The 14,993-nt window shown below is 41.1% G+C and overlaps 1 protein-coding gene across 1 annotated transcript; it reads right to left on the bottom strand.

Moving 5' to 3' along the window:
* Positions 1-5,289: 5,289 nt before the first annotated feature.
* Positions 5,290-13,838, bottom strand: LOC311103868 (uncharacterized protein; the record flags this gene model as incomplete). Its single annotated transcript, XM_084145502.1, has 4 exons — positions 5,290-5,484; positions 5,742-5,879; positions 6,070-6,201; positions 13,590-13,838. 4 exons carry the CDS (start codon positions 13,836-13,838, stop codon positions 5,290-5,292), a joined length of 714 nt encoding a protein of 237 aa, XP_084001628.1.
* Between the last annotated feature and the right edge of the window lie 1,155 nt (positions 13,839-14,993).

Genomic DNA, 14,993 nt, shown 5'->3' with positions numbered 1-14,993 from the left:
ATGCTGCACAGAGATGCAATAGATTGAACTTCACTGAGTTCGCCCCATTAGTTTGCACTATATAGATCAACGTTTTTTCTGTGATCGAATCAACATTATATCAGCCCTTTTTCAATGCAACAAATCAAAACAAATCTAACTTTGCAAGATTGAGTCTGTGATGTTGTTGTAGGCAGAGCCAGAGCGCAACGGAGTAGAATTATATTGACCGGGGTAGCCCACAAGCCGTCTTTCAATCACCCGCGAGTGAATGCTATTTTCAGATCAGAGCCGCTCGTGTGCACATTTGTTGATATTCTTTGCTAGTTAGCGAGTTATTAGCCCAGTTATAGATAAGTCCAGCAATGGGGAGTTAATGCTTCCTACGAGAGCACAAAACGTGTATGCTACGTTTGTCTTTGAAAAGCCAGTCAGATAAAAAGTTGATGCCTTAATTAAAGAGGCAGTGTTGTATTTTGAGGCAGGCTTGAATATGCAAATAAGCCTATAGGCAGAGGTGTAGCCTAAATTGTCAAATTCTCTGTATGGTAATAATAATTGATTTGATTTTGTAAAGTTGTTTCTTGCATAATACAACACAATACAATGCAATATACAATCACCTATTTGTAGTGGTGTAAAGTACTTAAGTAAAAATACTTGAAAGTACTACTTAAGTCGTTTTTTGGGGTATCTGTACTTTACTTTACTATTTATATTTTTGACAACTTTTCCTTCTACTTCACTACATTCCTAAAGAAAATAGTGTACTTTTTACTCCATACATTTTCCCTGACACCCAAAAGTACTCGTTACATTTTGAATGCTTAAAATGGTCAAATTCACACACTTATCAAGAGAACATCCCTCGTCATCTCTTACTGCCTCTGATCTGCTTCATTTGTAAATTATGTCTGAGTGTTGGAGTGTGCCCCTGGTTATCTGTAAATAAAAAAAACAAGAAAATGGTGCCGTCTGGTTTGCTTTATATAAGGAATTTGAAATTATTTATACTTTTACTTTTACTTTTGATATTTAAGTATATTTTTGCAATTACATTTACTTTTGATACTTAAGTATATTTAAAACCAAATACTTTTAGACTTTTACTCAAGTAGTATTTTACTGGATGACTTTCACTTTTACTTGAGTCATTAAATATTAAGGTATCTTTACTTTTACTAAAGTATGACAATTGGGTACTCTTTCCACCACTGCCTATTTGACCCATGCTGTTACAGACCAAGTAAAAAATCATTAATTAATGTCAAGCCCTTCATAATGTAAAAACGTTTTTAAAAGTCTCATGCAATGTAGGCCTGCATTGAAAGTCATAGAAGTCAAAAGCTATTTCCATTTGATCATGTTATGGGATTTGCTCCATTGGTTTTGCTGGGAGGCCTACATTATGCTCAAATAGCCACAATAGCATATTGGCTACTGTCTGAAACTGTAAGGGTACAGCCTCAGTGTTCACTGTAAACGCGCGCCGGAAGTTGCACAACATTCTCACAAAGTTCAAGTTTCCGCTCACAAAAAAAAAATGCTCCCAGGGACTCCCATTCCTAGTGAGTTACCTGTCTATAGTTGTCTGACTGTATGAAGTACAATTATTGATTACTGATGTAGTTAACACAATCCTGGATGTTGTAAAATCCAGCAGGACTACAGGAAGTAATCTCCAAGGGTAAGATCCTCACTCTGTCCAATCATATAGTTGATGAACTCCAAAACCTGATTTTGAAACACAGAAACCTGTTTGTTATGGAATCTGTGGCAGCGGGGAAAAGTGTGTTAGACATTTTTCTATCGACTTTCGCGATGAGGGAAAAACAATCAGGGAAGCTCTTTTCCTCTGAGCCTGTGTATGCCTTTGCTGAAGTGTCAGTGAATAAGTTACTGTTCCCTCTTCTCATCCCTGCCTCTTGTGAAATCTCTGCAGTCTCCAACAGCTCTTCACAGCTCTATGACAATGTTGGGAATCTGTTCACAATGGTCCATCAAGTCAATGACAACATTGGAAAGCAAGCAACATCTTAATCATCTGTTCTCCCCACTGAGTCCGAGGTTGAGAAACAGAGTGATGCCAATCTTCCTCAGATTGAGGCTGTTCAGCTTCAATTTAAAGGTAGACGAGATAGAGGTTCTGGTTAAAATGTTCCTATTACATTTTAAAACACTTGTATTACAACACTATTGCAACACTATTATTGAAGTGTTGATCATGGGTATGCTGTTCTCTTGCCACACAATATAATAATCCAACAATAACAATATTCTATCTCAGTTGCTAATGACTAGCAATGTGAAGTGTAGAAGGAGTTAAAGAAATGCACTAACCATTTTGTCAATTAACATTGTCTTTTTTTGTATGGTAACAATTAGCGCTCCAAAAAGATCAACAAGAAGAAAAGCCATGCCTCAAATGAAGCACAGGACCAGGCTAAGTTTCCACACGAGGATGACTATTGCATACGTATATCCATACATTAAGACCTCTCTGCTATATATGTTTAACTGTGTAAATAGAATTATAAATATATAGTCCCCTGTAGCTCAGTTGGTAGAGCATGGAGCTTGCAACGCAAGGGTTGTGGGTTTGTTTCCCATGGGGGGCCAGTATGAAAATGTATGCACTCACTAACTGTAAGTCGCTCTGGATAAGAGCATCTGCTAAATGACAAAAAAAAACATGAAGTTAAGTTTAAATATTCAAAACGAACTGAAGTTATGGGACAGTCCTGTATTGCAGCCCCTTTTGGGGCTAGGGTTAGGGCTGGTGCTAGGTTATATATTGAAGATGTAAAATGACACTCTAATAAAGGCTCTAAAATTTGCTCTGAAAGATTTGGAGGAGGAAGTTGGAATGGGTTGGAATGTTTATAAGGGCAGCTCACAATTGGCTTTCCAAAGTGACCAAAGTGCATACTGTAGCTGTAACAGCATTGGGAGCGCTCCCTGCTTCTTCCCAGGAAACGAAAAAGGCATGTAAACAGTGAACAGCCTGGATGCTTACATTGTGTGTATATTTATGAGAGCTGGAGTTCATAGGAAAGCTTAGTCAGCCAACATTACATTGACATTTTAGTCATTTAGCAGACGCTCTTATCCAGAGCGCCTTACAGGAAAAATTAGAATGAAGTGCCTTGCTCAAGGGCACATCGACAGATTTTTAACCAAGTCGGTTCGGGGATTAGAACCAGCAACCTTTCGGTTACTGGCACAACGCTCTTAACCACTAAGCTACCTGCCGCCCCGTCTGGATGCTTCACACGAGTGTGTCTTCACACATTCTCCTTATCTTTTGCAGAACCAATCCTTCCTGATTACACTGTATGGATACAGGTAGCTCCCATTCTGACCAAACAGAGATTAGAAAAATTACACATTTCTTGTTACACATTAAAGGTTTATTATATTTACATTTTAGTCATTTAGCAGACGCTCTTATCCAGAGCGACTTACAGTTAGTGAGTGCATACATTTTCATACTGGCCCCCCATGGGAAACGAACCCACAACCCTGGCGTTGCAAGCGCCATGCTCTACCAACTGAGGTACAGGGGACTACATGCTGGGGGGAAAAACACTTTAGTGCAAAATATATGGAATCAACCGATTTAAGGCAAATAACAGATCAAGTATAGTACAACAATTGTAGAAAGTTATTTCCCCATCAGGTTTACTAACAAAACCATTCTGTTAATAAGATCATTTTAAACAAGGACACACTTGATCCGCACTAGACCTATATAAATACAGTACGTTGTCACAAGTACCATTCAACCTTCTTAAAATACACACATTAGAACATGTACAATGTCTTACTTACTTCAGCGTGAAGAGGATCTTTCATCATCAGGGCTAGACTAAATATATAGATAACACCTTTACAGACTTTCAGCAAGCGTGATGTTTATGACACTGTAAGTGATGACTAAAACACACACAATGCTGGTTAAGATCAATTCACACTTCTCATTCTGATTTCCTCATTCTGTGTTCTTTCAGAAGTTGTAAGAAAACAAATTCCCTGAGGAATTCATTGTATGAGTGAGTCAACACTGATTTCTAAAGGGAAGAATACTGGTAACACAAGAAAATGGCTGGTGGGACGTTTCCACTTGTTACGTTTGTCTTGTGTTACTAAACACTAGAATAGGAACTTCCTAAACAGGGGATGACACATCTCTTGACACCTACCAGGAAATGACTTTAGGGCTGACTAATAACCCTCTGATGCCGGAGTCTGGTCGAGCGCTAACGCTCTCGATTCCCAGACCACACATGCCTCCAAGGCGACGGGATCAAATCGCAACTCGGCCGTTCGTCTAAAGCCCTTCCTCACTTTTTGTCTGTACATGTCTCCCGACTTCCTACTGTCCTGTAAAAATATATAATAATAAATAAAACAAAGGGAAGGAGATCGGAACTCCTGGTCTATAAAAAAAAAAAATCTCTCTGCCAAACCACATACAGTACAAATCTCTTGACACCCACAAGGAAATTACTCTAGGGGTGACCATTTCAAACAATAAAAAAAACACATAAAGTATAAATACATTATAAATAAATAAATACATGCATACGCAAACATATAAATTCAAATACACAAACAAATGATATCCCAGTACTTCATAAATATATAAAAAATTATAATAAGTTTAAATAAGTATCTCAGAGACTGTCAACAGACAAATCAAATCAAACAGCGGCCATTGTTTATCTCACATCAGAGTTAGCGGGAGTGCAGGCGGGGACTTGCCACTATCTGCCAGCTATCAGTGTTGCTTTATCTCAAGGAAACTCTGAGACAGCCATCAGAGGTGGGGTCGAGTGACAGGACAAGCTAAGAACAAAACCCTCATGGGGAGAAAGAGATAAAGAAAAGCAGGCACTCAGTCCTTGACCAGTTGCTATTGTACCAATTGATGGGGAACAGATAGAGCAAGGCTTGAACCAGCTCCCTGCAGTTACAGGATGAGGTCCAGACGTTGGCAGATAGAGGGACGCTACACAATTGGTTTTAATTCCATCCCCTATCTCAGATAAATAAAGTGCTCCGCTTGCTTCATGTTTTCCAAATTCCCGTTTGACCTTGATTGACAGATTAGATAGAAAGACTGAAGAAGACTTGAACAGAAATGAAATATGTTTCAGCCAGGCTACATCACTACGCAGTTGCCTCAGAAGTCCAATAGGCTTCTGGCACGGACGACCCACCTCCGTTCCTCCATCCATGTCTGCACAGGTTTTGCTGCTGCTGTAGGGTGCAGCACAGCCCCTTTGTCCTGGCCTGAAAGGGTGCCGTTCAGCCCCTCTGTCCTGGCCTGGAAGTCAGGTGTTCGACGTTGCGCAGGCTGCGTTTTAGGTTCTGTGTGAAGTCACGGAGCTGCAGCAGGGTAAAGTGAGTGGCAACCTGAACCTCGTACTCCCCTGGGAGGCGTGAGGCCAGCCCCGAGGCCTCGTACTGGGCCACACTGCTCATCTGGCCCGGCTCCTGCATCTGAACAACACAAAAACACACACATACAGAAGGTTATTAACCAAAACGAACATCTCAAGTGTGATGTTATGAGTGTAGGACCTCTATGATATGTGTGTATCTGTGTGTGATCTTGTGCCAGTGTGCATGCATCTACTTCTATTACTCAGGGAGTTTGTGTGTGTGTGTGTGTGTGTGTGTGTGTGTGTGTGTGTGTGTGTGTGTGTGTGTGTGTGTGTGTGTGTGTGTGTGTGTGTGTGTGTGTCAGTCAGTCTCACCATGTTGACCTGGGCCAGCAGGTCTCTGATGTCAGCCAGGAGTCCTGTCACCTCGTCAGTGGTCACACGCTCCTTCAGCACACCCAGCACATCCTGATACAGCTGCAGTCCCGCAGACATACTCCTCAGACACACCTCCTGTAGGGGGAAGCACACAGCAGGTCAGACAACTAACCTGGACCATGTCCAGTAGGCTAGGACACAACGCAATAAGGAATCGTGTCAGAACTATTCATGTCAGCTTTATTATTCTATCTGCAACATTCAGGAGAACCATAGCATTGTTTCACCTTCACAAACACATGCAAACACACACACACACACTCACCAGGGTGAAGTCGATTTGGTTTACGGGTCTGCAGACCGTCCTGAGTTCTGGTGCTGCGGGGATGCCCAGGGAGGTCACCATGGTCTGGTACTGCATGTTCCTATACTGGCTGGACGGGTCAAGGGTCAGGCCCTAGGAGAACAGGAGTGGTGTGGTTACAGAGCTGGAGCCAATATGTAATGCATGATATACACTACCAGTCAAAAGTTTGGACACACCTACTTATTCAAGGGTTTTCTTTATTTTTACAGTTTTTTACATTGTAGAATAATAGTGAAGACATCAACACTATGAAATAACACATATGGAATCATGAAGTAACCAAAAAAGTGTTAAACAAATCAAAACATATTTTATATTTGAGATTCTTCAAATCGCCACCCTTTGCCTTGATGACACCTTTGCACACTCTTGTGTGCACTCGATGGTTTTTGCGACTGCACTTGAAGAAACTTTCAAAGTTCTTGAAATGTTCAACATTGACTGACCTTCATGTCTTAAAGTATTGATGGACTGTCGTTTCTCTTTGCTTATTTGAGCTGTTCTTGCCATAATATGGACTTGTTCTGTATACCCCCCTACCTTGTCACAACACAACTGATTGACTCAAACGCATTAAGAAGAAAATTTATTCCACAAATTAACTTTTAAGAAGGCACACCTGTTAATTGAAATGCATTCCAGGTGACTACCTCATGAAGCTGGTTGAGAGAATGCCAAGAGTGTGCAAAGCTGTCAGCAAGGCAAAGGGTGGCTATTTGAAGAATCTCAAATATAACATATATTTTGATTTGTTTAACACTTTTTTGGTTACTACATGATTCCATATGTGTTATGTCATAGTTTTGATGTCTTCACTATTATTCTACAATGTAAAAAATAGTAAAAATAAAGAAAAACCCTTGAATGAGTAGGTGTGTCCAATCTTTTGACTGGTAATATATATATACATAACCTGCTGTTGCTGACTATCAGGCAGTGATCAGGTTGTTACTGAGTTAGTGAACGGTGGGGAGGGACAGAGGGGTATGTGTGCGTTGAGAGCACTGGTTAACAGAGAGTCAACAAGCCAGAGCAGCACACGCGCACATCGTGACAACTTTTTACCAGTTGTCGGTAGGCTATTTAGGTTGGTAATTATGGAGACACCCTTTTTCCATAAAACATATTAACGCGCTAGAACTGATATAACGGCGACAAAGCATTTGGAAATGACTTTAGGCGCACTAGAGCGCTTTAGATAAATTCGCTCCGTGGTGGTTTAAATAAACTGCATTCTAATGTCGACCTTTCTTATGGATAACCGTATCAAGCGAAGGGTTTTACTCAAGCTCAGGTCTATGGTCTGGAACGCTGCGTGAGTGAGTGGAAATTCCAAGCATCTGCCTCTAACCCTAGGAAGCTCTTTGCCACATTTTCCTCCCTCCTGAATCCTCCCCCCCCCCCCCCACCCCTCCTCTCTCTCTGTGGATGACTTCGTCAACCACTTTGAAAAGAAGGTTGACGACATCCGATCCTCGTTTGTTAAGTCTAATGACATTGCTGGTCCTGCTCACACTGCCCTACCCTATGCTTTGACTTCTTTCTCCCCTCTCTCTCCAGATAAAATCCTGCGACTTGTGACTGCAGGCCGCCCAACAACCTGCCCGCTTGACCCCATCCCCTCCTCCCTTCTCCAGACCATCTCCGGTGACCTTCTCCCCTACCTCACCTCGCTGATCAACTCATCCTTGACCGCTGGCCATGTCCCTTCCGTCTTCAAGAGAGCGAGAGTTGCTCCCCTTCTCAAAAAACCAACACTCGACCCCACTGATGTCAACAACTACAGACCAGTATCCCTTCTTTCTTTTCTTTCCAAAACTATTGAGCGTGCCGTCTTTAGCCAACTCTCTTGCTATCTCTCTCAGAATGACCTTCTTGATCCAAACCAATCAGGTTTCAGGACTGGTCATTCAACTGAGACTGCTCTTCTCTGTGTCACGGAGACTCTCCGCACTGCTAAAGCTAACTCTCTCTCCTCTGCTCTTGTCCTTCTAGACCTGTCTGCTGCTTTTGATACTGTGAACCATCAGATCCTCCTCTCCACCCTCTCCGAGCTGGGCATCTCCGGCGCGGCTCACTCCTGGATTGCGTCCTACCTGACCGGTCGCTCCTACCAAGTGGTGTGGCGAGAAGCTGTCTCCGCACCACGTGCTCTCACCACTGGTGTCCCCCAGGGCTCAGTTCTAGGCCCTCTCCTTTTCTCCCTATACACCAAGTCACTTGGCTCTGTCATATCCTCACATGGCCTTTCCTATCATTGCTACGCTGACGATACACAACTAATCTTCTCCTTTCCCCCTTCTGATAACCAGGTGGCGAATCGCATCTCTGCATGTCTGGCAGACATATCAGTATGGATGACGGATCACCACCTCAAGCTGAACCCTGGCAAGACGGAGCTGCTCTTCCTCCCGGGGAAGGACTGCCCGTTCCATGATCTCGCCATCACGGTTGACAACTCCGCTGTGTCCTCCTCCCAGAGTGCGAAGAGCCTAGGCGTGACCCTGGACAACACCCTGTCGTTCTCCGCCAACATCAAGGCGGTGACCCGCTCCTGCAGGTTCATGCTCTACAACATTCGGAGAGTACGACCCTGCCTTACACAGGAAGCGGCACAGGTCCTAATCCAGGCACTTGTCATCTCCCGTCTGGACTACTGCAACTCGCTGTTGGCTGGCCTCCCTGCCTGTGCCATTAAACCCCTACAACTCATCCAGAATGCCGCAGCCCGTCTGGTGTTCAACCTTCCCAAGTTCTCTCACGTCACCCCCCTCCTCCGCACACTCCACTGGCTTCCAGTTGAAGCTCGCATCCGCTACAAGACCATGGTGCTTGCCTATGGAGCAGTGAGGGGAACGGCACCTCTGTACCTTCAGGCTCTGATCAGTCCCTACACCCAAACGAGGGCATTGCGTTCATCCACCTCTGGCCTGCTGGCTCCCCTTCCTCTGCGGAAGCATAGCTCCCGCTCAGCCCAGTCAAAACTGTTCGCTGCTCTGGCACCCCAATGGTGGAACAAGCTCCCTCACGACGCCAGGACAGCGGAGTCACTCACCACCTTCCGGAGACATTTGAAACCCCACCTCTTTAAGGAATACCTGGGATAGGATAAAGCAATCCTTCTAACCCCCCCCCCCCTAAATTGTAAAGTGGTTATCCCACTGGCTATAGGGTGAACGCACCAATTTGTGAGTCGCTCTGGCTAAGAGCGTCTGCTAAATGACGTTAATGTGCCCTTGAGCAAGGCACTTAACCCTAATTGCTCCTGTAAGTCGCTCTGGATAAGAGCGTCTGCTAAATGACTAAAATGTAAAATGTAAATATGGAACTCCCTCGCGTGCTTCTGTTATGGGAAAAAGTCCACAATGAAAATGACATTAAATGTGGAAAATGATACGCTGCATTTGCATCTGTTGGCCATCAAGTATGCGATTAATTTATTTGCTATTGTAGGCTACTGTAGCCTAGCATTTGATACAGTACAATACATATGTTGAAATGACGATATCACTGGAGTCATGCAAATCAATTTGTGCCACTTGTGTAGCCTATCTGGAGCTGGCAAACGGATTTAATAAATAGCCTATTTATCAGTGTTTTGTTGTAGCCTTGTGTTATTATGCAATTATTAATGGCCATGTTAGTTAATTAAATTGGAAGTTATCAATTGTGATCATGGTCACAGCTCTATCGCGAATGTATCATTCTCCATATTTAATGTCAGTTTCGTTGTGGACTTTTCCCTGAAATTAGATGTTGGCCTTTCAGGGGCTAAAGGCTACCTGCATCTAGCTCAGCAAACCATGGCAAAGTTGAATTGCAATTATAAACCCAGATTTTAGTCAGTAGTCTATTGAAAAAACAAGTACATCTCGAAAATAGGCCATTTATAATGGTTTGTAGTCTTAACATCTGGCACATAATGAAGGCACAATTGCCAGAAAATAGTGTAACATTCGTTTTTTGTAGTCCACATGTTTCTTGCACAGAGATTGAGATCCTCTGTCCAACTTTCATCACTCAAACTCTCCTGCCAGATGTATCTATAGTTATGCACACGAGCAAACAAGATTTATTTACCATTATATAAACTCTGTGGTTTGAGCCCTGAATGCTGATTGGTTGAAAGCCATGGTATATCAGACTGTGTACCATGGGAATGCACAACAATTATTTTTACATTTAAGTCATTTAGCAGATGCTCTTATCCAGAGCGACTTACAGGAGCAATTAGGGTTAAGTGCCTTGCTCAAGGGCACATCAACATATTTTTTTTCGGCTCAGTAATTACAATTAAATTTTTACTATTGTAATTACATTGTTAACCAGTTTAGAATTGCAATAAGGCTCCTCAGGGGTTTGTGGTATATGGCCAATATACCACAGCTAAGGGCTATGTCCAAAGAACAGCCCTTAGCAATGGTATATTGGCCATATACCACACCTCATAGGGCCTTATTGTTTAATCATAGCTGTCAAAACAATTTAAATCTACATTGATGGAAAATGATCTGGAGAGTTTATTAAGGGCGATTTATATTTTATCTTGCAACATTCTTAAACTTGCAATAATTATTATTTTGATGGAAACCCGAATTTTGCTTCTAAGCCTACTTTGTTAAAAATTAAGTTGATATTCCTTCTTAATTCGCTCAATAATGTTATGGAAAAAAGGTTTCATGGATAAATGTGGCAACTCCTCTGTTTCAAATTTTTTATTTTAAAGGGCTAGTTTTCAGGCCTTGTGGGCGTTGAGGGGGGCAACACCGGGACACAGTGCCCTTCCTCCTACTTGACAAGCACTAGGCCTACTGTCCTGCAACAGTATGGAAAGTAGCTACCTAGTAGCCAATATCAGGGTGACAGGCAGTGGCGGTTTTACACGGAGGCCGGGGGAGGCCCGTGCCTCCCTGGAAATGTCCCTGGCCACCCCTGTGGCCCCCCCGTGCTGACCAAATAAAAAATTATGAATTTATAACTATTTTACACGCGAGCGCCAAAAGCAGGAACTAATGCAACGCTCTACACAGCAACGTTCTACACGGGTAAATTAGAGTGGCGCACCCGAAGGTCGAAGGTAAGCAAAACGATTTAATATCATAAGTGACTTGTTGTTCTTGCACATAGCCTACATGTTCCTTTTGTTCCTCACACATAAATCAAATCAAGTTTTTAAATGTCTGGTCTCGATTTGTTTAGAAATGTAATCATATCTAAGCAAACTCATCGAAGCAGAAGCAAATATCCAAATGTTAGTAGGCTATCCTTGCTAGGTCTACACAATGTTGTGATGTTAACCACGTAACTTCATCCGTCTTGGCTGTTGCATCGCGATAACAAATACATTTTTAGTAAAGTAATCAACAGGTTATCTGCCAGTGTTAAGTAGGGAGGGATGGTTAGGTAACAAAATGTAATGCATGCCCCTACGTTTTTTCTTCTTCTAATAGTTATCATGAAACGAGGAAGGGACATAAAGTCATTTTTTGCCCCAGCAAACAAAAAAGTTAGATAGAGTTTATGATTTTATTCTTTTGAATTATCTCTGCCAAACATCTATGTACTACAAATCTTCAAGCTCCACAGATGTTTTATGGCATCCACTAAACCTCTTTAGATATTTGTAAATTATACAGTGTGATACCTTTCAACGAAAGTTTATTTTATTTTTTACCAACTATGATTTTTCCTTTTGAAAACAAGCAAAGCAAGAAAAAAAAGAAACAAAATCACTCCAATCATTGCACACTTGTGTCGTTCAGACTTTGCAGGTCCAGCTTTGACATGATGATCTAACTAACACTAATATTGTAACTAATATTGTAACTGAAATATGTATGATCCTATGATGAGTGATTGCTTACTTCCCTTTCACTCTTAAAAAATTACTGAAAAAAAATGTGTATAAAAAGGTATATGTAGTATATGTTTGTTTAGTGAGCATTCATGCTGTCATTTTTTCCTAATGTGAACTATGGTGGAAATGTGCTGTCCTAAATGGACTTGCCCATATATGTTGTAAAGCCTTTTTTTGTACACCTGCTCATCAACTGACAGTGAAGTACACAAAGACACAGACACACACACACACACACACACACAGACACCTGTAATATTCTTGTTTTCATGTTGTTGCTGATATCCATCAGTGTTGTTCATATTGCTACATTGTGTTGACATGATTGTTGCTTTTAAACGAATGTTAACTTAATGTTTATTGTCTGCATCCTAGTGGACTACTGGATGTTAATGTGTAACACGTTTCCCTGTTTATGTGCTTTAGCAATACTGTATGTCAATATGGTCATGCTAGTAAAGCCTCTTTGAATTGAATTTCTTTTCTGATTTGGTTTATTTTACCTAAATGGATACAGGGTAGTGTGTTTTGTTTATAAATCACTCAGAAAGTTTTCTTTCTTAAAACAAAATGTGGAATCAACTGTCCACAGTAGTGGGGCTTCCATAAATAGGAAATGGCACATTGTTGTACCCTTTGTTGTATCCTGGAGTTTTGTTCACATTGAATATGAACCCTGTATTTGTACCCTGTACTTTTTATTTTATTTTTATTTTTTCATTTTTATGGCACTATCTCTCTTGCATCTGCACTCTTGTACAAAATACGTGTTATAATAAATGTCATATGATTTTAAAGTAAAATAAAGTTTATAATCTTTGAATATCATGTGTTGCCAGTTTTTTTATGTGTGCCCCCCTGATTAAACACTGGCCCCTCCTTGGCCCCCCTAGTAAAATGTGTCTAGAACCGCCACTGGTGACAGGCAGAGTAAGAACATGCATACAACGCATGAAGTAACATCACACATATCATAAAAATAAAAATAGTACAATTTGTAACTTAAAATGTACAATTATTTGTGTAAAACTAACAGTGAAATACAACTCAGACTCATCCTCTGGCTTATAAACAGAAGAAACTCGCAGTACGGTAGCTCAATAGTAGTTGCGTGAAAAGAAACGGAAGGGAAAAAAACACCGCTCAATCAAAACCATCAAACCTATAGCAGAGCACTTTCGACACACCCATTCCTTTCGACACCCACTAGCCCATAATCCGGTCGTCATATTGGGATGCAGCTACCCTTTCTCGCCCAAAAGGGAATTTCATTTTTGTCTAACGGTCTAAGAACATTGGTTGCTCCCGTGGGACACCGGAGTTCATATCCCGCGGGTTACAAGTGTTACACATTTACCTCCAGCTATAGGTGATAGGTATTGTTCTTTATGAGATAGCCTGCTTTGCATTACTCAGTTTAAATGTGCCCTGCCGCCTGCTAGGACTTGTTTTATGCACAAATGGTTTAACATAATCCAACGGTCATTTCAACTCAAATCGAGCATTAAAGACCATACAAAGCTGCGTATTTTTACCAATAAAAGTTGGCGAGAAATTACATACAGTAAAGACAATACATGCTAGGTATAAACAGGGCATCATCGCCGTCCCATGGACTTACCGTGATGTTGACACTTGACCAGTGAACCACAGGGATGTTGCCTAATATTTTTTCGACCAAACTCATTGCGTCCACTGACTTCTCCGGAATAGGTGCGGACCGTGCCAGAAAAGCTAAACAGCAGAGCAGACCTACAACTTTGAGAAAGAAAAAACTGTTGCAGAACGATTGTATGATGCTAGAGATTATTAACAAGTTGAACTGTGAGGCACAGCCAGTGCCGCTCAGAACCGTATTCAAGGCGCACATGCCATAGTTCATTGGAGGTACGCAGTAGCCACGCACAATAAAAATGCTTCCGAGCCTTCCACTCAAAATACGTCGAAACTATTCTGATTTTCTTCAGACAATTTTGCAAAACAGAATATTGTTTCCAAGTAAAAAAAAAAGTTTCATCAAGCAGAGTAAATACACTAATTAAAAATATAATATAAAATAGCACTTACTTTTGAGAGTGTTCATTCCGCCTCAGTATGGTTAGTCTATTTTGCTAAATATTCTTTCTTATCTGCCATTTGAAGGAAACGTGAAGTATTTATATGAATGAAAGTACGTTTCATGGGAATTTCCACTGAAGGGTTATTTAAACCTGCAATAGTGAGTGACTAAGAGATGATTAGGCTACCTCCTGAACAATGGCAAATACGTACATTTCACAATATAAATTAATTGAATTAAAGCTGCGCTTATGATAAAAAAAAGGCAAATAGCCCATTAGGCTATCAATACAGAAACTACATTTAAGCCTAATTGTTCTATTCTGCTGTTTTATATTTATTATAATCTATTGTTATATTACTAGGCCCAATATTATTTTATTTCCAATTGCTTATTATGAAGCACTTTGAGCTGCATATTATGAGACAAATAAATGAAACAAAGCTATTAATTAATTACCATAATCTTTAACTGTATTTACATTTCACATTCGTTTTTGAATAAATTAAATAGCCTGAAGTGGACGGTCGCGCTCCGGACAATAGGCGATACATGAAAATAGCCATCTGCGATTTATAAAACAGTCGCACAGCCAAACACACTTCAGATGTTGACATCGTGGCGAGCTATGACTGAAAACAACCTCAATACATTTTAGTGACGTTCATGTGCGCTACATTACTCAGAAAAAATAAATGTACTTATTTTCACAACTCCAGTTGTAGCTGTTTGAAGTTTCACTGATGCTACCCTCTGAGTAGGCCTATATAAAGGAAATAAGGTTGGTTTATCTAATGCAATTAAAGATTAATATCCCCATTTGTGAAATCTTTATTTCCGCACCAAGTAGCCTAATACACACCAAGAACAGTAGTCCTCCCACTGGGCACAGACGTCGATTGGTGTTGGCATGGGCACTTCGCTTCATGAATGTGACAGGAAATGACTGCTATATTATATGACTGG

Source organism: Coregonus lavaretus (genome assembly GCF_964263955.1).
Source record: "Coregonus lavaretus genome assembly, chromosome: 28".
Classification (NCBI taxonomy): domain Eukaryota; kingdom Metazoa; phylum Chordata; class Actinopteri; order Salmoniformes; family Salmonidae; genus Coregonus; species Coregonus lavaretus.
This window is presented reverse-complemented; position numbering and strand designations above follow the sequence as displayed.